The sequence below is a fragment of the Protopterus annectens genome, chromosome 8.part0 (genome assembly GCF_019279795.1).
Source record: "Protopterus annectens isolate FY-2018-M chromosome 8.part0, PAN1.0, whole genome shotgun sequence".
Lineage (NCBI taxonomy): Eukaryota > Metazoa > Chordata > Ceratodontiformes > Protopteridae > Protopterus > Protopterus annectens.
In genome coordinates, this window is record NC_056741.1 from 1,071,846,107 (window position 1) to 1,071,869,655 (window position 23,549).

The following is a 23,549-nucleotide window of genomic DNA, read 5'->3' on the forward strand; positions in this document are numbered from 1 at the left end:
TGTCTCATGCTATGTTTAATTTGTCTGCCCAGCTTATTTCAGTTTTCAAAGTTGTAGGTCAACCCCTTTTCCATTTATGTATTTATTTATTTATTGTCTTTCACCTTAATCAAAATCTTGTTCTGATGAAACTATATCCTCCTAACATTGTGTGCCTACATCCTGATGTTAAACATTTTTTATTTATTTTTTTTTGTATTCAATTTCTGTTCCAAAACTTTCCACATTCCTTCTGCAGGTTTTTTCCACTGAATGCATCACTTCAATTAGTTTTACATAGTGACTGTTTTGCTTCCATATAATCTGTTGTTAACCTGTGCATTGTTTAGCTGTCAGTTTTGCAGAATTATCAGGCAACAGATTAACATTTATAACCCCATGATCAGTGCACATTATCAGTGGTACAATTTGACATGAAGTAGCATTAATATTATTTAGGAACACTGTCTAGCATATTCTTTTCCCTGGAATTTTTTTTTTTATATATACAATCCGAAGCAATTGTTCTTGAGCATACACTGTGAAGGAATCAATGTTATTCTAGTCTGTTTCTGGTAAATTTAAGTCCCTAGCCACTATTTTTCTGTGCTTCGTGCAAGAAATGTATGAATTCCTCTAGGTCATCAGCGTTTGACCTTGGTAGTCTATACACTCCAACCCTAAAGCTACTGCAGCAGTGATTGCTCGAACATCTACTTATAGCAAGTTTACTTAACACATATGTACTTTTTGTACATTCCAGTACTTGTTCATAAATGCATCCTTTGTGCAATCAAAACTGTGATGCAACGCACTTGCCTTCAATAAATGCATGTTAATACCTTAGTAACTGTTTGAACTGTATTTTACCTTATACTTGTAGGTCAGTTTGGCAGTCCTCTTTAGAAGGCTTGGCTTACAGCATGATTTAGAAATTAGTGATCACAACCTTGCTCAAGAAACACTGTAGATTTATTATGGTACAGATGTAAGGTTATCTAAGGTGCATAAAACTACTTTTCAACCTGCCATTTTCAAAGGACTCCATAAACTGTAAACAGAAGTATAAATAGAAAATTGCTGCCCAAGTGTGTAGTAGTTAAATCTTGCTGATGCAGTTTCCAACTGAGTTGAACTTCATTCCTGTTTTCTTATTTTAGGAGTCAGATGCACTTGAGGCAGCACTAAAAGCTTTTGATGACCTCGAGTTCCAGCAGCTGGAGAAGGAGAGCAGCTTGGAGGAGGAGAGAGAGACCACCCACCAGCAAATCATGAGGGAAATGCACGAGCATCAGGCTAGCTGCAGTAGGAGGAAGGTACAAAAGTAGTATTGCTGTTTTTAGATGAGTGTACATCACTTACTGCAATACAGACTTACTCTACTGCCTGCCTTTTTTAATGTCTTACCTGTATAGGCTTTATAATTTACTGAGACAAGATAGCAATCTAAAAGGGGCTTAATTTTCTTTTGTTCTGTTTTTAATTTGATTTCCTTGAGGGCTCCAGTCCTGCTGCTCTTGACTGTTCTACTGTTTAAGTCATTTCATGCTGTTGGCTACTGCATATTGTTGGTGCGAAGCTTTGTTTAGCAGAGCTTTCTCTTCTTTTGCCTTGCCATAGAGGGATTGGTTGGCATTTGTTGTTTGGACTAGATTACTTATTTAGCAGTCACTGTGTGAGCTGTTAGTTAACTGGTAGTATGGAGCCAGATTACTACTTGATTATCACTCAGGCCAACTGCATTTCACTTATTTTGTTTGATCCAGTTCTTATCACCACCACCAACACTTATTTCTGTCTTTTACCTTTTCCTTGGTAAGTCTTATTTTTACCCCCTCACATTGTGGTGCCCTGCTGCAGGAAAAAAAAATCGTTAACGGGCACTTGAGTATGTTGCTGCAGTTAAGGGTAACAGCAAGGGAAATGGGACATCATATTTGTGGCTGGGGAAGATGATTTTTCAACTAAAAGGGAGGTAGACCCTGGGCAGGGAATAAAAGCCCCAGGAGTGTTGACATTCATTGATTGTATGTGCCCCACATTATGCTGCCACGTGTGGGATAGCTTCATCTACTTCACCTCTCATGTAGCTCCTACCAGTGTAACAGCTCAGCTGTAGAAACTTCACCCTCTAGTGCCCATTGTGTTCTGTTTTTTGGGCTGGATGATACACTCAGCTGCAGATCTAGCCATCTGTAAATGGGGCATTATGCAGTTCACCATGTTTGTCTCACAGGACAATGTAGTTCTGGCCTAGTTGATCCAGCCAGCTGTCTGAAGTGCAAGACCTAATAGAGCAATTTCCAATACTCCAGAAAAAAAAAATGTAAATCTGTATTATTTCTTATGAACAGTTTTTGTATACTGGTAAATTATCTTTTAAGACTCTGAGATCACCGTGCTTGGAGTAGTGGAGAATACAATGAGGTACATCAGCCTTGTGCTTAGTGTATGTCCCCTCATTCACACTCAGTTCTGCATTTCTCTAGTTGTGCTCAAGAATTCAACAGGCATTCCTTTGTCCTTGGTTTTACAGTGCTGGGGGCTATACAGTTTTGAATTCACCCAAAACCAACAAACCATTTTCAGTAAGCAGTGATGAATAATGAAATAATGCGCCTGAATGGTAATTGCTTGGATACTTAATATATGTGAATAATAGCTGTATTACACTTTGTATGTGCATAACCTTTCAGTCACTGAGGACAGTGTATGAAGAGCTGATCCCAAGAATAATGTTTTATTATTGGTAACTGTGTATTACAGTCATAGCATTTCCTTATGAATCCTATTATTCCTCTCAAGCTTAAACAGAAAGGGCTATAACCAGCACACATTTTGGGCCGTTACAGTGGAGATGTTCTTCGTGTTTCACTGTTGCAGTCATTACATTTGGGTTATCTGCTTGCAGTAGCCCTCATCCGGCCTGATTAACAAAGTCTTGGGTCTTGCGTCGGTTGCTGTCTCTTCTTCCGTGACGTCAGGTCATCGGGTATAAAACATGCAGCCAATGCCATTACATCAGTCTTTCTTGCTGTGCAGTGCCCGAAGCAGAAGCAGTTTGCAAGTGCCAGTCGGCCGACTCCTGAAATTTTCGTTTTCGAGTTTCAGAACTGAAGTCTTCAACTAAAGCTAAGTACCCCGTTGGGGAAACCTTTTTCTTGCTCCTTACCGTTTTCAGTAAAAGTTAGTAATTGTATTTCTTGTGGAAAGCAAATACCTCACAAAGATTTTAATTCGTACTGTATTCCTTGCCTAGGCCCTGACCACGACGTACCTTGCTGTCGGTTTTGTGCCTTATTTAATCAATGCACAATCTGTCATCGGCATATTTTCGCTTCTAAATATTTTGGTTCTTGGTTCAATTATCCAGAAATGTCATCGGTTAGCCATTCAACTACTGGTATTCCAAAAAAACACAAAAGTAAAGAAAGAGACAGGCCACCTAGGTTCAAAGCTGCTGACGACACTTCTCCTAAACCAGTCGTCAGGTCGCTGGTACTCAGTGAGGCACTTTTGCAGCCCTGGATACCTGCTACTTCTGATTCGCAGGCCTCTACTGATACCCATTCGGAGTCCGATATGCCATGAGATGCTTCAACTGTGGAACCTGTGGATGTCTCTACCTTGGATGGGTCCGGAGCCGTTGTGCAGGCACCGGCTTCTGAGGGTGTATTCAGGCCTACGGACTTGCATATTAAACTGATGCGTCCTCCTTCTTTAAGACCTAAACCTTGAATCATGCCTAAGAAACTGACGCCCAGGCCGCATGCACAGGCCTCTATGCCTAAAAAACAAATGATAAGAATGGCTGAAGATCTTATAACTCTAGTCAGGGGAAGCCAACCCCCCACCCCCACCCCTTTTAAGAGACCTAGGACTGAATTTGTTTATGAATCCTCTGACTGGGATTCTGATTTTTCTGATGATCTGGATTTGCCCTTATCTACTTATGAGGATTCTGATGCAGAGGACTCTATTCCCGCTGCTTCCCCTCCAGAGGATTTTTCTTTTGGTGAAAGCTTGCACACTTTAAGGGAGCATTTTCACTGGGAAAGCCAGGATTTTTCTGATTCGAAAAAGAGGCTTAGGGATTTCTTACTCCTACCTCAGCATAGGCCTCTACTAGCCATTGTTGAGGATGCCTTTTCGGAATCTAGTTTGGCCCCTGATTCTTTGCCTCCTGCTCCCAGAAAACATGATCGATATTACAGGGTCCCTGATTCTCACAAGTTCCTTGTTAAAAATCCTGTTGCAGATCCAGAGACTATTTCACAGGGACCCAAGGGCATTAAGGCTTCTACTACTAAAAATCCTACCCCTTCTGATAGACACTCCTTGGCGCTGGTAGATGGGGTAGGAAGGTTTGCACTTCTGCAACCTTGGCCGTTAAGGCCTTAAACTGTCAGTTTCATATGTTAAAGTATCAACAACATGTTATTAGATTGCTTAAACAGAAAATTATGTTGATTCCTGACTGTGCTGAAAACAAAGAATTACAGGATTTAATGCATTCTGCTGAACAAGTTGGAAAACATACTTTGCAATGTGGATTTGATTTTTTAGAGGCCTCTTGCAGGGCTGCTGTCACTGGCTCTGTACTCAGAATGCATGGTTGGCTTAAGGAGCAATCTTTGCCTGATCATGTTAAAGCTAAACTGTTGGATGCTCCCTTAAATCAGGACCAACTGTTTGGCAACAAAGCTGAGGAAGTTCTTAAAAAGATGGAAGATGAAGCTAAATCTATGCAAACTGTTAAATATTTCTTACAAGTTCAGCCTCCAAGATTTAGTATGCATTGGCCCTCTAAGAAGTGGTCCTTTCCGGCCCCTTCCAGGTCTTCTCAATCCAAACCCAGACACAGCAGAAACCCCAGGTTTCAGTCACAGGGTACGAACAAGACTAATCAGTGGGGGGCTTCTGCATCCAAATCTGAGAGTAGTAAGACTCCCCCTACGGAAAACGGTCTCAATGACTTGCTTTTAAAATTTCCAAGCACTTCTCAACTGAATGCTCCTTTAGGCGGAAAGATTGGTCTGCAGGCCAAAAACTAGGAGCTCATTACCCAGGACAAATGGGTCTTAAAATGTAGTGTTCCAAGGATACAGATTTCACTTCCACATGTTGCCAACACCAAGCGGGTGGCCAGATCTACCCCCAAATCAGTGGGCAGAGGCCCAAAAGCAAGTACTTTCTCTCTTAAACATGGGGGGCTATTCAGTTGGTACCAGAAGAGGAAAAGGGACAAGGTTTCTATTCGAGATTTTTCCTGGTACCCAGAAAAGACCATTCATGGTGTCCTATCCTGGACCTTTCTACTCTAAACACCTTTTTGGTGATTCCAAAATTCAAGATGCTGACTCTTCAACAGTTGCTTCCTATGCTAGGCAAAGATGCTTGGTTGGCAACATTAGATTTGAAAGAAGCATACCTGCACATCCCTATCAGGGAATCTTGCAGAATATACCTACGCTTCAAAGCAGGCTACATGCGCTATCCGTTCTCTGCACTGCCCTTTGGCTTATCTACTGTGCCTATGGTATTCACAAAGTGCCTAGCTCCAGTCATTGCATTTTGCAGGCAAAGAAATATTCAAATATACCCATACCTGGACGATTGTCTAATTCAGGCAAAAAGCTAGGACATGCATTTGAAAACTCTGGCCTTTGTACAAAGAGTGCTGACTTGTCTGGGGTACACCGTAAATGAAAATAAATCACACCTGGTACCCTGTCAACAAGTTATATTCCTGGGAGCAAGCTTGCATACAACTTCCCAGATGGCTTTCCGCACGCCAGAGAAACGGATTCATTTGACAACCTACTTCAAACAAGTGGCCACAAAAGCCCTGCTATCTGCAAGGCAAATACTGCAAGCCTTGGGGTTCATGGCCTCCTGCATTCTTCTAATTCCATATGCAAGACTGCATATGAGGAAACTACAATGGTATCTAAAAAGCCTATGGTGTCAACATTCTCAGGATCTAGAAGCAATGATTCCTATCACACATTGCCTACGCCTAGAATTCCTTTGGTGGGCAGAGGCCTGCCACCAAAACAGGGACTACCATTCACGCTACCTCCTGCCTTCCAAACCCTAACAACAGACGCATCAGACTATGCATAGGGGACTCATCTGGCAGGGAAGTGCATTCAGGGCAAATGGAACCCAAGTCAAATGCACCTGCATATCAATAAAAAAGAAATGTTAGCTGTACAGAATGCTCTGACAGCCTTCAAGGACCACATTCTTCCAGGACAACTAATGGTAAAGACGGACAACACCATTGTTATGTGGTACATAAGCAGGGGGTACACATTCTTACCCCCTCTGCAGACTAGCCATGGCATTGTGGAGCACAGCCTTGAGCTACCAAGTGAATTTACAAGCTCAATTCCTGCCAGGAAAACTAAATACACTGACAGACAGACTAAGCAGAAACCTCATGGACCCACATGAGTGGAAACTGGAACCAAGGATTTTCAACATGTTGACAAGCAAATGGGTGAGCCCAGATATAGACCTGTTTGCCTCCCCCCAGAACTATCAATTGGACAAATCTTGCACAAAGATTCCTCACAAACAAGCTTGGAAAGTGGATGCTCTGTCCTTCAGCTGGAAAACCTATCAGTTTATGCCTTTCCTCCTCTGCCTCTGCTCTCCAAAGTACTACTAAAGATCAAACAGGACAAGCCAAGCACGATTTTGATTGCACCAGACTAGCCACACCAACACTGGTGTACCCCCTCTTGCGCAGTGTGTCATGGTTGGCCCAATGGCACCTGCCTCAGACTCCTTCCCTGTTGTATCAGCAGGAGAACCAGATTCTGCACCCTCAGCTTCAAACACTGAACCTAGCAGCCTGGCTAATTACCTAATCTCTCCTTTACCATCCCTCAGTAAACCAGTGATGGATATCATTTTAGAGGCAAGGAGACCTAGTACTAGATAATCTTATGCTGCAAAATGGAAAAGACATCCTAGAAGCTGCTGCCTGGAGTTCTGTACATACTTTCACCAAGCATTATCATTTACCAATTTTCTCTAAATCCAGAGCTGGCTTTGCCACTGCAGTCTTGCAAGGCCTTATAGCTGGTCCTATTGCTATTTAAATTCCTCTTCCCAACCTTAGCTTTGGGAATCTACCCAAGTGTAATGACTGCAACAGTGAAACACGAAGAACATAGTACAGTTGTGTACACTTAGGAGATGTTCGAATGTATTCACTGTTGCAGTCCTGGTTACCCTCCCTCCAGCCCCCTGACTTCTTTTGGCTGTACCTCTACTATGCTTAAAAGCTTTTTGGTGTACTTGCTTTTTTGTTGGAGGTATATTTATTTGCTTCCCATTGGGGGGCACGTGACATCTGGGGCAAGAAAAACTGATGTAATGGCATTGGCTGCATGTTTTATATCCCTGACGACCTAATGTCACGGAAGAAGAGACAGCAACCGACGCAGAACCCAAGACTTTGTTAATCAGGCCAATTGAGGGCTACTGCAAGCAGATAACCCAAATGTAATGACTGCAACAGTGAATACACTCGAACATCTACATTTATGGAAAGTGTACACAACTGTACTTTTTTCATACGTTCATAAATTAGTACTAGGCTAATGGCCCTTGTGGGCTATTCTAAGCCCAGCCAATTACCCCATCTGAGAATCAAACCCTGCACCTTAAACACCATGCCAACCTCCCACCCTAATCAAACCCTTTACCTCTTGCCTCTGAGATAAAGACCTTAACCATTATGCCAACCCCCCCCCATTCCAAAATTTGAGACTGATTTTACTGATATGTAGCAAACGGTATGTGTAAGAGTTTTTAATGTGTTTTAAAGTTCCATTTTCATTCAGTAGATGCTCTTGATGTAGAACTTTTTACGTATTCAGACTATAAATATCTTTTCCTTTACTTATAAATGATGCCAGCATATTTTGTACTTTGTTATCTCAAGTAACTTTCAAGCTGTTGTTAAACACATTCAGCAGTATTCATCATTTCTTATTTTAAAGTAGTTTTGTGTTTCAGTAGTCCTAACTTTTGTGTCCTAACTTTAAGGAAAATTGCCAGTAAAATGGATTTATTCCAATGTGTTTTGGTGTAGTGTGATGTTCTTTGTGTTTCACTGTTGCATTACATTTGGGTAATCTGCTGGCAGGTTGCCCTCAGTCGACCTGATTAACAAAGTCTTGGGTCCTGCGTCGGTTGCTGTCCCTTCTTCCATGACGTCAGGGGTATAAAACATGCAGTCGACGTCATTACATCAGTCTTTCTTGCCATGCGGTGCCCGAAGCAGAAGCAGTTCGCAAGTGCCGGTTGGCCGACTCCTGAAATTTTTGTTTTCGAGTTTCAGAACCGAAGTCTTCAACTTAAAGCTAAGTACTCAGTAGGGGAAACTTTTTCTTGCTCCTTACCAATGTCAGTAAAAGTTAATAATTGCATTACTTGTGGAAAGCAAATAGCTCATAAAGATTTTCATTTGTACTGTATTCCTTGCCTAGGCCCTGACCACGACGTACCTTGCTGTCGGTATTGTGCTTTATTTAATCAGCGCACTATCCGTCGTCGGTACATTTTTGCCTCTAAATATTTCGGTTCTCTGTTTAATTATCCAGAAATTATGTTGGTTAGCCATCCGACTACCGGAATTACAAAAAAAAAAACCCGCAAAGATAAAGACAGAGACAGGCCGTCGAGGTCCAAAACTGCCAATGACGCTTCTAAGCCAGTCGCCAGTTCGCCGGTACTCAGTAAGGTGCTTTCGCAGCCCCTGATACCCGCTATTTCTGACTCGCAGGCCTCTACTGAGACCCATTAGGAGTTTGTTATTCCGCAAGATGCTTCACCTATGGAACCCTCGATCTATGTCTAAAAAACCGACGCCCAGGCCACATGTTCAGGCCCCTATGCCTAAAAAACAAATTATCAAAATGGCTGAAGATCTTACTACTCTAATCAGGTGTAGTCAGCCCCCCCCCCTTCTAAGAGGCCTAGGGCTGAGCTTGACTATGAATCTTCTATCAGGACTCTGTTTCTTCTGATTCTTCTAATGGCCTGGATTTGGCCATACCTACTTATGAGGATTCTGATGCAGAGGATTCTATTCCCTCTGCTCCCCCCCGAGGATTTTTCTTTTGAGGAACCTTTACATACCTTTAGGGAGCATTTCCACTGCGAAAGTCAGGAATTTTCTGAATCAAAAAAGAGGCTTAGGGATTTCCTTCTACTACCTCAGCATAGGCCTTTGGCTATACCTCCTGTACTGTTGATGTGTTTGTGGAATCCAGTGTGGCCCTGATTCCCTGCCTCCAGCTCCTAGTAAACCTGACAAGATACTACAGGGCTCCTGAGTCCCACAAGTTCCTTTTCAAAAATCCTGTTGCAGATTTAGAAACCATTTCTCATGGACCCAAGGGCATTAAGGCTTCTACTACTAAAATTCCTACCCTTTCTGATAGAGACTTCAGGGCGCTGGATAGATAGGGTAAAAAGGTTTATACTTCTGCAACCTTGGCAATCAGGGCTTTAAACTGCCAATTTCATATGTTAAAATATCAACAGCATATTATTGGACTGCTTAAACAGAAAATGATGTTAATTTCTGACTTGTGTGGAAAATAAAGATTTACAGGATTTATTGCATTCTGCTGAACAAGTTGGAAAACATACTTTGCAATGTGGTTTTGATTCCTTAGAGGCCTCTTGCAGGGCTGCTGTTACTGGGTCTGTGCTTAGAAGGCATGCTTGGCTTAAGGAGCAATCTCTGCCTGATCATGTTAAAGCGAAATTTTTGGATGCTTCTTTAAATCAGGACTGTCTGTTTACAGTAAGGCTGAAGAAGTTCTAAAAAAGGAAGATAAAGCTAAATCTATGCTAACTGTAAAATATTTAATACAAGTGCAACCTCCAATATTTAGTAGGCACTGGCCTGCTAAGAATTGGTCCTTTCCAGCTCCTTCCAGATCCTCTCAAGCCAAACCCAGACACACCAAAAGCACCAGGATTCAGTCCCAGGTGACTCTCAGAACTAAGCAATGGGGGGGCCTCCACTTCCAAATCTGGAAATAACAAGACACCCCCTATGGTAAACAGTCTCAATGACTTTCCTTTAAAATTACCAAGCACTTACCTTTTAGCAGCCCCTTTGGGGGAAAGATTGCTCTTCATGCAAAAAACTGGGAACTCGTAACCCAGGACAAGGGTTTTAAATATAGTGTCCCAGGGATATAGATTTCATTTCCACACGTTGCCAACACCAAACAGGTGGCTAGACCTGACCCAAATCAGTGGGCAGAGGCTCAAAAACAAGTACTTTCCTCTTCTGGTACCGGTTAAATAGCCCCCATGCTTAAGAGGGAAAGGGACAAGGTTTCTATTTCAGGCTTTTCCTGGTACCCAGAAAAGACGGATCATGGCGTCCAATTTGAGACCTGTCTACTCTAAACACCTTTCTGGACATTCCAAAATGCTGACTCTTCACCAGTTACTTCCTATGCTAGGCAAATATGCCTGGTTGGCAACTCTAGACTTAAAAGAAGCTTATCTACATATCCCAATCAGGGAATCTTGCAGAAGATACCTACGCTTCAAAGCAGGCTACTTGCATTATCAGTTCTCTGCACTACCCTTTGGCTTGTCTACTGCACCCAGGATATTCACAAAGTGCCTGGCTCCAATAGTTGCATTTTGCAGGAAAAGAAATATTCAAATATATCCATACCTAGACGATTGTCTAATTCAGGCAGAAAACCAGGCCACACTTCTAAATCATCTGGGGTTTGTAAAAAGGGTTCTAACTTGTCTGGGGTACACCATAAACGAAAAGAAATCACAACTGGTACCCTCTCAACAGATTACATTCCTGGGTGCAAGCTTGAATACAACTGCCCAGATGGCTTTCCTCACGCCAGAAAAGCAAATTCATTTGGTAGCTTACTTCAAACAAGTGGCCACAAAAACCCTGCTATCTGCAAGACAAATACTGCAAGCCTTGGAGTTCATGGCCTCCTGCATTCTTCTAATTCCATATGCAAAACTGCATATGAGGAAACTTCAGTGGCACTTAAAAAGTCTATGGAGTCAACATTGTCACAGCCTGGAAACAATGATTCCTATCGTACCTTGCCTACACCTAGAGTTCCTATGGTGGGCAGAGGCCTGCCACCAAAACAAGGGACTGTCATTCACACTACCCCCTGCCACCCAAACCCTAACTACAGATGCATCAGTCTATGCATGGGGGGCTCACCTGGCAGGGAAGTGCATTCAGGGCAAATGGAACCCAAAGCAAATGCACCTACATATCAATCAAAAAGGAATGTTAGCTGTACAGAATGCTCTGACAGCCTTCAAGGACTACATTCTTCCTGGACAACTAATGGTAAAGAAGGACAACACCACGGTTATGTGGTACATAAGCAGGGAGTACACATTCCTACCCACTCTGCAGACTAGCCATGGCATTGTGGAACACGGGCTTGAGCTACCAAGTGCACCTACAAGCTCAATTCCTGCCAGGAAAATTGAATACACTGGCAGATGGACTAAGCAGAAATCTCATGGACCTACACGAGTGGAAACTGGAACCACGGATTTTCAACATATTGACAAGCAAATGGGGGAGCTCAGACATAGATCTATTTGCCTCCCCACAGAACTACAAGTTGGACAAATTTTGCACAAGGACTCCCCACAAAAAGCCTGAAAAGTGGCTGCTCTGTCCTTCTGCTGGAAAAACATATCAGTCTACACCTTTCACCCTCTGCCTCTGCTATCCAGAATTCTGCTAAAAGTCAAACATGACAAACCAAGAATGATTTTGATTGCTCCAGACTGGCCATGCCAACACTGGTATCCACTCCTGCGCAGTGTCTCATAAATATCTCCATGGCACCTGCCTCAGACACCTTCCTTGCTTCTGCACCTTCAGCTCCCAACATTGAACTTTGCAGCTTGGCTAATCACTTAAATTCACCCTTAGCATCCCTCAGCAAACATGTGATGGATGTCATTTTGGAGGCGAGAAGACCTAGTACTAGAAAATCTTATGCTGATAAATGGAAAAGATTCTGTGCCTGGAACCAATCTTTAGGGATGAGCACAGCAGCGCCCAATTTACCTCAGATTTTGCAATGCTTCACAAGGGCCTGTCTTTTACCTCTATTAAAATCCACGCTTCAGCTATTTCAGCTCACTACAACACAGAACCACCCCTCTTTTCTCATCCCCTGCTCAGTCAGTATCTCAGAGGGGCAATGAACTTGAGACCACCCAGGAGAGCTCCCACCCCTGCCTGGAACCTTAACTTTGTTTTGGAGAAGCTCACTCTACCTCCTTTCGAGCCAGCTGCTACTGTAGACTTAAAATTTCTTTCTTGGAAAACGGCCTTCCTTTTAGCAATCACTTCAGCTAGAAGGATATCTGAATTACAGGCCCTTATGGCAATGGAGCCTTTCATCATCTTTCACGCGTACAGGGTGTCTGAGGACCAATCCATCCTTCATGCCCAAGGTGGTTTCCAATGTGGCTCTTAATCAGTCCATTCATTTGCCAACCTTCTATCCCAATCCACAGAACAAAGGGGAATGGATTCTGCATTTCTTGGACATGCACAGACAGCTTAGATTCTACTTGGACAGAACTAAATTTCAAAGAAAATCTCAACAATTGCTAGTAGCATTTGCTACTGGAGCAGAGGGGAAGGCCGTTTCAAAATAAACCATTTCTAAATGGAGTAGCTGTTGCATTCATTTCTGCTATAAGCACCATGGAAAACCTATCACCCAGGGGATCAGATGTCATTTCACCAGAGCTGCATCTACTTCTGTAGTCTTTCTCAGAGATTTTTACCAGGGATATTTTAGAAGCTGCTACCTGGAGTTCTGTACATACTTTCACCAAGCATTATCATTTACCAATTTTCTCTAAATCCAGAGCTGGCTTTGCCACTGCTGTCTTGCAGGGCGTTATAGCTAGTCCTACTGCTGTATAAATTCCTCCTCCCAACCATAGCTTTGGGAATCTACCCAAATGTAATGACTGCAACAGTGCAACATGAAGAACATAGTACAGTTGTGTACACTTACCATAAATGTAGATGTTGGAGTGTATTCACTGTTGCAGTCCTGGTTACCCTCCTTCCAGCCCCCTGTTTTTCTCTGACTATGCCTCTACTTTCTTTTACTATGCTTAAAAAGCCTTTTTGATGTATTTGCTTTTGGTTGGAGATATATTTTTGTGTTTTTAATTTTATTTGCTCCCCATTTGGGAGCACCTGACATCTGGGGCAAGAAAAACTGATGTAATGGCGTCGGCTGTATGGTTTTGTGCCTGTTTGTGGTCTGATGTTAATAGTGACAATTGTCAGTAGTGAGAATATCTAACATCTAAGGATACCCTTGACGACATGATGTCATGGAATAAGGGACAGCAACCGACGCAGGACCCAAGAACTTTAATCAGGCCGACTTAGGGCAACCTGCCAGCAGATTACCCAAATGCAATGACTGCAACAGTGAATACACTCGAACATCTACATTTATGGTAAGTGTACACAACTGTACTTTGTCTAGTTTCAGAGGATATTAAATAAAAGCAAAAATATGTTTTTTGGCAAGAAAGTTTCAGCAGAGTTTAAAAATTGTCTAGAAGACCTTTATCACTATTTTTATGTCAAGCTTTCCAGTGTTTATCCGAGTTTCAGTGCAGGATATAGTATCCAAGTAAACATAATGAAGTCTTTCCTTACATACTCCACCCCATTTTATTTTCTTTACTGGAACCACTCAGTGATGCAACTATGTCACATTGAATTGATGCTTGCATGAAAACTAAAGAGGTACATATTTCGTTGAAGCGACTACCTGTTGAACACCTGTTCGAACTTTATCCATCAAACATTAATTCTGTCGAATGTTCATTTAAGCTAATTTCTTCGCAGGGGAAAAAACTCATTGGCCATCATCGGGAATTTTCTCTTTTCCCCACTGTAGTTCTTGGAGTTGACATATTTAGTAGGGGGGGGGGGGTTAAATAATGTTTTTTGTGACCGTCTCTAGGTTGGCCAACTCCTGTTCCTGATCTCACTGAGGTGTTCGGTAATCTCCTATGATCCTGTGATTTACTGTAATTGAACCTCAATCCTGTTGATATTACTCAACAAATCTCTTGCAGATATTCAAGCCATCAGTGACACTTGTGCAACGTGGTTCAGTTGTTATGTTGGAGTTGTCTGTGTATTTATTTAGAACAACTTTTTTTAGTGTGTGGAATGCCTGCAAATGTAAATGTCCAGGTCAGTGGTATTAAATTATTGGAAATAAGAGGTACAAATGTCCTGTGTATAGAGTCCAGGCCCATTCTCCTGTATTTGTTGGCCTTACATACGCAGCAGCTTTTACTGTTTCTTGTTTGATACCGCGACAGTCAATCTGAGTTGAAATGGATACATTAATCAGAACAGTATCATTTTGCTCATGTGAGAATTTTGCAAAACACTTATTGAGTATCTTGTCTATCACCTGTTTATCTGTAATATTAATTTGATTATGCTTTATTATTTCACTTCTCCAATCTAGTCTCTTCAAATTTATATTCAAATTTATATTTTTTAAAATTTTGTATTGTTTTCTTTACTCAGTAATGTCTCCTCAGATCAGCCTTAATAAAAAGTATCTTTCTTTTTAATGTTTTGTATGCTATTACTTAAACATTTCTTGTTATATGTTGAAGCATTTCTAGCAAATTTCTTAAACTCTTTTCTTATTAAATAACCTTGATGGATTCCTATTCCACCAGGGCTTCTTTGCCCTAGTTCCTTTTTTCTCATTGTATGTGTTGCATTTAAATGCCTGTTGCAGACATTCTTCCAAACTTTCCAGTCATATCCTTCACATGCAAAGTTAATTTCATTCCATTTTGTTTAACAAATCATGACTGTTTAAACCTATCCAGTCTATACAGATGATTTGTTTATTCCATTTTCTTTTCTATGATTATTTTTTCAAAAGTTCCATGTTATCTGAAACAAGATTGTCACGATCTGAATTCCCCGTTGTCATAAACGTTTCTCTGCTAGTAACCAGACTGTCTATTAGTGAATACTAGTACTAAGATATTATCTGTTCTTGTAGATTTATCTACTAGTCAGGTAAAATATTTCTTATACATCATTTCCGTAAAAAAAGCCTGCCATATATAGTTTGTAAGTTCTGTCACACAAGTTAATAGCTGGATAATTAAAGTCACTCAGTATTAATGTTGGCAGTTTGTCTGTTTTGCCTCAAATCTTCAATAAATGCACTTTGTGCCAGTGAATCCATTTCAGGCTGCAGTATATTGTTATGATCTTAACATCACCAACTTTGTGCATCCCTTTAATAAACATGACTGCCTTGTCATAATAGCAAGTCAGTGTTAATTGAAGACTGTATTAACATTAAGACTCCTCCACCCCTCCTATTATTTCTTATTATTTCATATGTTGTGTACTTGGGTTGATTTAAATTGTCTGTAAACCCAAGCTTCTAAAACCGCTATTAATTTTATCGGTTTCATATTTATAATGCACTCCAGTTCATCTTTTCTTTTGCTGATAATCCTAGCATTTGCATAGAAGCCATTTGTTATTTATGTTATCAGAGCCTGTCCCCTTAATTATCCTCCATCCTATAAAAAAGTGTGCATTTCAAATGTTTTTTTCTAATAACTTTTGTAACAAATCTGAATTTTGTCATATCCAAGCATGCTAAAAGAAATTACATTTTTTCCACATGGTTGTGACATCAACACTCTTCATGTAGCCCTGCCTCCTGAGCCATGTGTTAAATACCTTTGCTTTTGTCAACAAATCTGAAAAAGCTAGGCATGGTGATTTTTTTTTTAAAGCAGTGTGTGTGTGTGTGTGTGTGTGTGTGTGTGTGTGTGTGTGTGTGTGTGTATGTATGTATATACATGTATATGCACACACACGCATACTTTATATATATATATATATATATATATAGAGAGAGAGAGAGAGCGCCTATATTACATCGAAGCTTTAGTTAAACGAATAACTAAAGCTTGATCTTGTAATATTGAAAGCTAAAATTGTCAAACGGCCGATTCAACTAAATATACCAACTCTGAGATCACTCCAATTTGGAGAAATGGGCATACTCCACAGAATGGGCAAGGGAAGTGTTTCCCTGGGTTAAATCGGCTGTTCAATTTATGGTTTCGATATTACAAGTTTGAGCATTACTTATTCGATTAAGTAAAGCGTCGATCTTGTAATTTAGAAACTAATTATATATATATATATATATATATATATATATATATATATACACACACACACACATGTATTTATATATATATTTGTATATTTTTTATATATGTGCGTTTGTGTATGTGTGTGTATATGTGTATGTATATATAGGTTCATAGGTTTATACTAGGCTAACTGCCCTAGGGCATTTATAAGCCTAGCCCAAAGTTATGTGGCTTACGCCGCCCCTTATGTTAGAAATACTGTGCCCATTAGTTTGTTGTGCCTCTGTCCAGTAGTGACACAGAGATGATTCCCGGGGTAAACCTACGATCTCCCATCCACCGGTCAAGATTTCTCTTGAACAGAGCCAGCGAGGTGCTCTGCCTCACATGGACCGGGATTTTATTCCACAGCATGGGGAGTCTCTGGGTGATAAATCTATCCCTCCAGCACGTCCTATTTATATCCGTGCTAAGGTTTAAGTCTCTTGCTCTAGTGGTTTTGGTGGATTTGGATTTTTGAGGTGGAGCATGTCCATTAATTCCGGGTTGGTTATGGCCTTGTATGTCAGGCACAGGTCACCTCTGAGCAGACGGTATGCAACTGAATAGAGTTGGAGTTTCTTCAGTCTGGCAGCATATGACAGGTTTTGGAGTCCCTTTATCCTTTTGGTGAGGAACTTTTGGGGTCTCTCCAATTGCTGCAGGTGTCGGGTGAGATACATCCCGAATGGGGCATTGTACTCGATCATTGGTCTGATAAGTGAAGAGTACAGGGGAACAATGACCTCAGTTGATCTGGATGTGAATCCCTTCATGATCAGGTGGGCAATGTAGAAGGTCTTTCGAACCACTTTAGCAACGTGAGCGTCAAACGAGAGGCCACTGTCAACCTGGGTCCCCAGGTCCCTGATAACCTCTTCTGTGCTTAGTGGGTTGCCACCTATATGGTAGCTTGGGGTTACCTTGTTTTTCCCGAAGGGTATGACTATACACTTTTTTCCGTTTAACTTCAGGCCATGGCTCTGGCCCCAGCTATCAGTTTCCGTGAAACCCCTCTGAAGGATGTCTGTGTCCGATATACTATCCACTATGGCACCCAGTTTGCAGTCATCCGCAAACTTTGTCAGCCATAGTCCTCCTATGTTTGCCTGTACTTCTGAGAAGTAGATGCCGAACAATAGGGGGCCAAGGACTGAGCCCTGTGGGACTCCACTTGTAACCGGCTTGGAGTCTGACATGGCTCCAGCAACTCTAACCCTGTGGGTTATGTCCTTTAGCCAGTTTGCAACCCATCTTGTGACATATGGGTTTACATTTAAGCTGGTAAGTTTCTCTATAATACCCGAGTGGGGTATTGTGTCGAAAGCTTTTGCAAGGTCAAGGTAGGTTGTATGGACTCCTTTCCCTCATCAATGGCCTTGGTGACTGTTTTGAAGAAGTCGACCAAGTTCAAAAGGCAAGATCTGCCCTTGACAAAGCCAAACTGGGTTGGGTCCAAGGTCTGCAAGTCCCCTATGTCCTTGTTTATGAGTTCCATTATGATCCTCTCCATAGCTTTGCAGACCAGGCTTGTTAAGCTTATGGGGCGGTAATTACCAGGGTCCGTAGAGGCACCGCCTTTGTGGAGTGGGACCACAGTTGCCGTACGCCACTCCTTGGGCACATATCCTGTGGTGAGGCTAAGATTAAACAGCTGCCTTATGTGCGGGTTTAGTTCTTCATTGAGTTCATGTAGCACACAGCCGGGGACCCCATCCGGTCCCATTGATGCTGTGTTTTTAGCTTTAGAGAGAGCAGCTTTCACCTGCGCATTTGAGATGTCTGGGAGGCTACTCTCAGTTGGGATAGTTATCTCTCCTTTTGGGGGCGGAGGGGGGTGAAGTTTGCGCTGAACCTGTCTGCCAGTATGTTGGCAATGTCTGTGGGTTCAGTGATTTTTGTATCATTTTGGACTAATTCTGAGCATATCTGGGAGTTTCCACCCAGGTTTCCGACATAGCTGAAGAAGGCCTTATGATTGTCTTTTGAATCTATGGCAATTTTTCTCTCAAAGTTGGCCTTGGATGATTTTATGAGGGATCGTAGTTTCTTGCTAGTGCTGATCAAAGATGCCTTCCCTTTTGGGATTTTGCTCTATCATGTAATAGCTTTCTCCTCTTATTGTAAAGTTTGTTTATGGCTGGGGTCCACCAGACTGGACGTTTGCCCTTGGTGGAAAGAGTCTTGGTTTTATTTGGGATTGCCTGATCCATGCAGTCCTGAAGGTGTTCATAGAAGGCATTTGTAAGGGCTTCCGCAGCTTGGGTTGTGGTTTCCATTGGCTCGGGGGCCTTGAAGGATACCACACCTGTCTTGAGTAGTGTGAAGTTTGCTTTAGAGAAGTTCTTCACTGTGGTCTTTTTTGTTTGGGGTGGGGGCGGGATGTGGATTTCTAGTGAGATTAGTTTATGATCTGATCTCACCAATGAGGGATATACTTCCAGTGTGGAGCATTTTGTCCCCATGTTCGTGATGATGAGATCTAGTATATTTTCTCCTCTTGTGGGGACGGTGACTAGTTGTTCCATGGCATTTGAATTTATGAACTCCAGGAACCTTTGGGCTAGAAAGTTTGGGCTTGAGTAATGTTCCCAGTCTATATTCGGGTAGTTGAAGTCACCCAATATGATGGTGTTTGGTGATACATTTATACCCTCCAGTGTCTTCAGGAAGGCTGTGTGGGTTTCCTGAGTTTGAGAGGGTGGCCTGTAGCATGCTACAAATTGTAGAGCAGTTTTGCCTATGGTTAATTGCACCTGGATGGTTTCCGATGCTTCGTGCGTAGCCACCAACCTGGAGGTGTGGGTATCCTTGATGAATATGGATACACCCCCTCCTTTTGTGGTGTGGTCCGGGTTTTGGGGCCGGAACGCAGGGGTTTTGGGGCCGGAACGCATGATATGAGATGAAACCTGATAGTGCCGGGGTGCTCTCAGGAGCCTTGAACCAGGTTTCAGTCACAACACAGACATCGATGTTCTCCATACTGAGAAGGGCCTCGAGTGCGTGCATTTTGAGATTTAGACTTCTGGCATTGAGCAGCATTACCCTTAGTTTCTTCACGTTTTTGTTTTCTAGGGTGGTAGGTTTAGAATTTGAGCCTTGCCTAAAAAAGGCACTATGGGGGTGGCAAGAGCCTTAGCCAATATCCGGAATCCCAGGGGTGACAGGTGCAAGCCGTCCCTTGCGAAGCAGCGTGGCTTGTCGAGCATGTCATCCCAGGCAGACAGGCACTGGATCCCCTTTGAATGACACCAGAAATTAAGCCAATTGTTAAAGCTGATCATCTTGTCACTATATTGTGACATCATTCTTGGTGAAGGAAGGATACTGCTCAGGGTCAGGGTCATACCTGCCTGGGCTACATAATCAGAGAGCTCCTCTATGTCTCTTTTCATGTAGTCCAGGGAGGTACGTCTCAGGTCGTTCACACCAGCATGGACAATGACTGTGTCATACTTGTACTTGCCGTGGAGTGACCTGAGTGCTTCTGTTATGTGGCGGATTCTAGCGCCCGATAGGCAGCTTACCGTGACCTTCTCCTTGTTCAGCCTGGTGAGTGGGACGTCAGTGTGTCTGACTATGGAGTCACCTATGACAAGTATGTTTGGTGTTGTATTTGGCCTTAAGGGCAGTGACTGCTTTGCACACTGATTTTGTTGTTTATGTGTTGTTTGTGTGGTGTATTGAGTTTGCAGTTGCTTGGGTGTCTGCTTTGGAGGCCTCTGCTGTTTAGGTAAATTTTTACTCAGAGCCTCCGAGTATGTCTTGGTGTGTTTATGTGTTTGATTCAGTGGTGTCATTGAGTTATGTGAGACTGGTATTGTGGTGTGTGTAGTTGCCTTCTCCTCCTGCCTGGTCTTGCCAGTCCTGAGTTGAGAGAGCTCAGCCTCCAGTTTGGCTAAATAGCTGCATCTCTCGCAAGTGTTAGTGTTACGTGGGAGGAGGAGAGGGTTGTCCGTGTACATGAGGCAATTGTAACATTGTCTCAGAATTCCCAGGTTCACCAACTGGGCAGGAGAGGACGCCAGCATCTGACCCTTCGACATGCTAGAAAGATTTATGAGTTGGTATGAGACAGAAAAGTAGTGGGCTTAGCAGGGAAGTGGGCACTCCTGGGGGGTTTTGCTAGTGAGAGATTTGTATAATATAGGAGTGCTTGACCTGCAAAGAGAATGCTTATAAGACAAGGGATATGCTTATAAGACAAGTGCTGAGCTTTTTGAGAAGAAAAAAGCTATTTGGATCAAGTGCTGCACTTTTTAGTGAAGGTGTAAACTGTTTAGGTTCCTAACAGAGCAGTTCTAAGGGGAAAAATTGAAGAACAGACTTTCTGGAGCCAGAAAGAGTTTAACCGGCGCTGCCCGATGCTGCTCTAGTGGCAACTCCGCGCTAAATCGCTCTAAAGCACGTTAAAGCGTGCTTGATAGCAGGGGCTGTAAAGAAGCAGGAATAGACCCAAAACGGACAATAAAACTACAGTTTCAAGTCAGTAACCACCTCTACGGGGGGCAGGGAAGCTGCTCAATGTTATTCACTGCCACTGATCAACAGAGAGACTTTCCTTTAGCCCAAGCAAAAATGGCCTCACAGAAACTTTCAAATAGTTCAGGAACAGCAAGCCTGTAACTGAACTTTTTTAACTCTCAGAAAAGTAGGAAAAAAGCAAGATTTTTTTTTTTGTTTTTGTTTTTTTCAGAGATAGCACACACACACCACTGCTCTCTCTTATGTGCCAGTGGAATCTACGTTAAGTCTTTAGTACCTGCTATTACAAATATGCCCGTATAACTTCAGCAAATCTAAGTTTCTCACAATTTAATTTCTCCAAAACTCTTCCTGCAATTCATACGGAGTTGCATGTATTGGAACCATGTCTAAATTCGACTGTAAATTATTTTTTGTGAGACCCATTGCTCATGCTACTGTTTTAACCATCTGGGTATTCTTCCACATTGCCCTCATTTCTGCCTGCAAATGGTGGTATTTTATGGCTTGTCTTCTTTTCATGGACTACTATATCTGGTTTTCTGCATCTGTTTTTTGAACTGTTTGTATGATCCCGTGTGATATAGAATTCATCATTCTCTATAATACATTGTGGCTAATGTTTCTGGTGCTTCTCAGCTACTTTGATATTGTAATACTTGTACAATCCCATTTACAACAGTATTGCCACATTATTGTGCCTTTCAGTATACAGGCCTTCTGCCTTTAGTGCAGCATACCCAACATGTGCAACTGCTTCCAGTTGTGTTTTACAGAACCTTCATTTGTCTGTTTCTTCTACATGTTCAATGGAGTTTGTAAATTTTTGTGTATGTAGTCCAGTATCCTGTGCCGCCAATATTAACCTGTCATCTTTGGTGTAAATTCACCTTTCCATAACCATTCCTTTGTTAGATCCTGATCAACATGAGGATGTTCATGGAATTTTCTGTAGTTGCAACTATGTTTATGCCTTTTCTACATTTTTTTGCCTTTTCATCTCATCCTTCTCTTTATAGTATGTACTGGAGCTTTTCTCCCCAGGTCTAGTTCTAGAAATATCCATATTGAACCAAGGTACATAAGTGTGACCTTTGGAAAGAAAATCCACAAGGTCAGTTGACAAAATGCTATCAGAAAAATTGTAAACCTTAAAATCGTTGTCACTGTTAAGTATTATGTCAGGACTCTCAGCAATAGAACCAACAGCATGGGATTCATCAGAGTCGTAGGTAACTTCACTGTCACTTCTTAGATCTGAACTATCCATGCCAGATAAATCTGATGTCAAGTTAGTAAATGTAAGATCACCCGTTGAAATAGGTGACAAACAAGGATGTGCAAAAGTTGGTGAAGGCAAAAATGAATTGAGACCTTCCAAGTGCTCAGTAATAGAAGCCTCAGCATTCAAGGGGGTTTGCCTCACCTTGATGGTTTCTGAACCTTCGGAAACTTTGGCTTTGCTCCCATTGAGTTGTAGTTGCGAAAATCCCGTTGGGGGTAATTAGACCGATCCACTGAGTCATGTTGAAACTGGCCACCTTGGTTATGTTGCCTAGAGTTATAATTATAATTAACTCTGGAAGTGTTCATAAGTCTTTCACTCCTCCGTGGTAGATCCTGGCAAGGTTCATATACCAGAGTTGGAGTGCTCCCTGAACATGAAAAATTGTCGGGTTAATGTACCTTGGTTCAATATGGATATTTCTAGAACTATTTTAGAGCTTAAGGTTTATACTAGAAAATTGAATTTAGGTATCTTTTTCATGGACAATAATGAATTTTCTGAGAAAAGCCAATACCATATAGCAAGTACATTTAATCCACCTTTGCATCCTCTTCTCCAAATGTTCGAGCAAATATGTGAACTCGACATGAGGAATTTGGTCCATACTAATAAAGCTATTAAGGGCAATTTCTCAGGTTCAGAAAAAGATTTTTTGGATTTTATACAAACTCAGAATGTTAGAGTTTGTAAACCAGACAAAGGGGGCAGACTTGTGGTTTTTGATAAAGATGACTACACAGCCCGGATGTTAGTCTTGCTTGACAATGAGGCGTATCAAGCCAGTTCTAGGTCTGAAATAAATAAGGCTTACAGCCTTATAAAATCTTGTTTATACGACCTTTTTATTGAAGGTCGTATTGACAAAATTTTACTAGACTATACATTTACATTGTTTCCGAGATTTCCAACACTATTCGGAATACCCAAAATCCACAAGGACATAAAAAATCCTCCTATGCGACCACTTATTGATGGGCGAGGTTCACCAACCTATGCCATCTCTAAAGTGGTGGATGACACTTTACAGAAATACGTGGCCTTAGAGTCCCAGATTTGTAAGGACTCATGGTCCTTTTTATCTAAAATCAACGAGTTACCTTTTAATAGTGGACACAATTTTTTGACAATAGATGTCAAAGATCTTTATACTTGTATCCCTCACGACATCGCGTTGGAATGGGTGGCTGACATTATGAAAAAACACGGTGCTTCTCCATCTGATATTTCCCTTACATCAGAGTTGTTGGATTTGGTTTTAACTAATAATTTTTTTATGTTTGATAATAAATTTTATTTACAGAAGATAGGTTTAGCCATGGGTTCACCATGCGGAGCCAGCGTGGCTAATTTAGTCATGGCACGTTGGGAATCTCAATTCATACCTTCGTCTCCTTTATCTGATGTCATGATTTTTTATACCTGTTTTTTGGATGACATCTTTATTCTTTTTAGAGGGGACGAGAGTTTGGCAGTAGATATTATCAACATTTTTAAT

At 41.8% G+C, this 23,549-nt stretch overlaps 1 protein-coding gene across 2 annotated transcripts in view; it reads left to right on the forward strand.

The window, feature by feature from the left end:
- The window catches only part of PHLDB3 (pleckstrin homology like domain family B member 3), a 647,234-nt gene that overhangs the window by 414,524 nt on the left and 209,161 nt on the right, over positions 1-23,549 (forward strand). For both annotated transcript variants that reach the window (XM_044080540.1, XM_044080538.1), the window contains exon 6: positions 1,140-1,295. In XM_044080540.1, the coding sequence (XP_043936475.1) occupies positions 1,140-1,295 (156 nt within the window). The remainder of the gene's footprint in view (positions 1-1,139; positions 1,296-23,549) is intronic.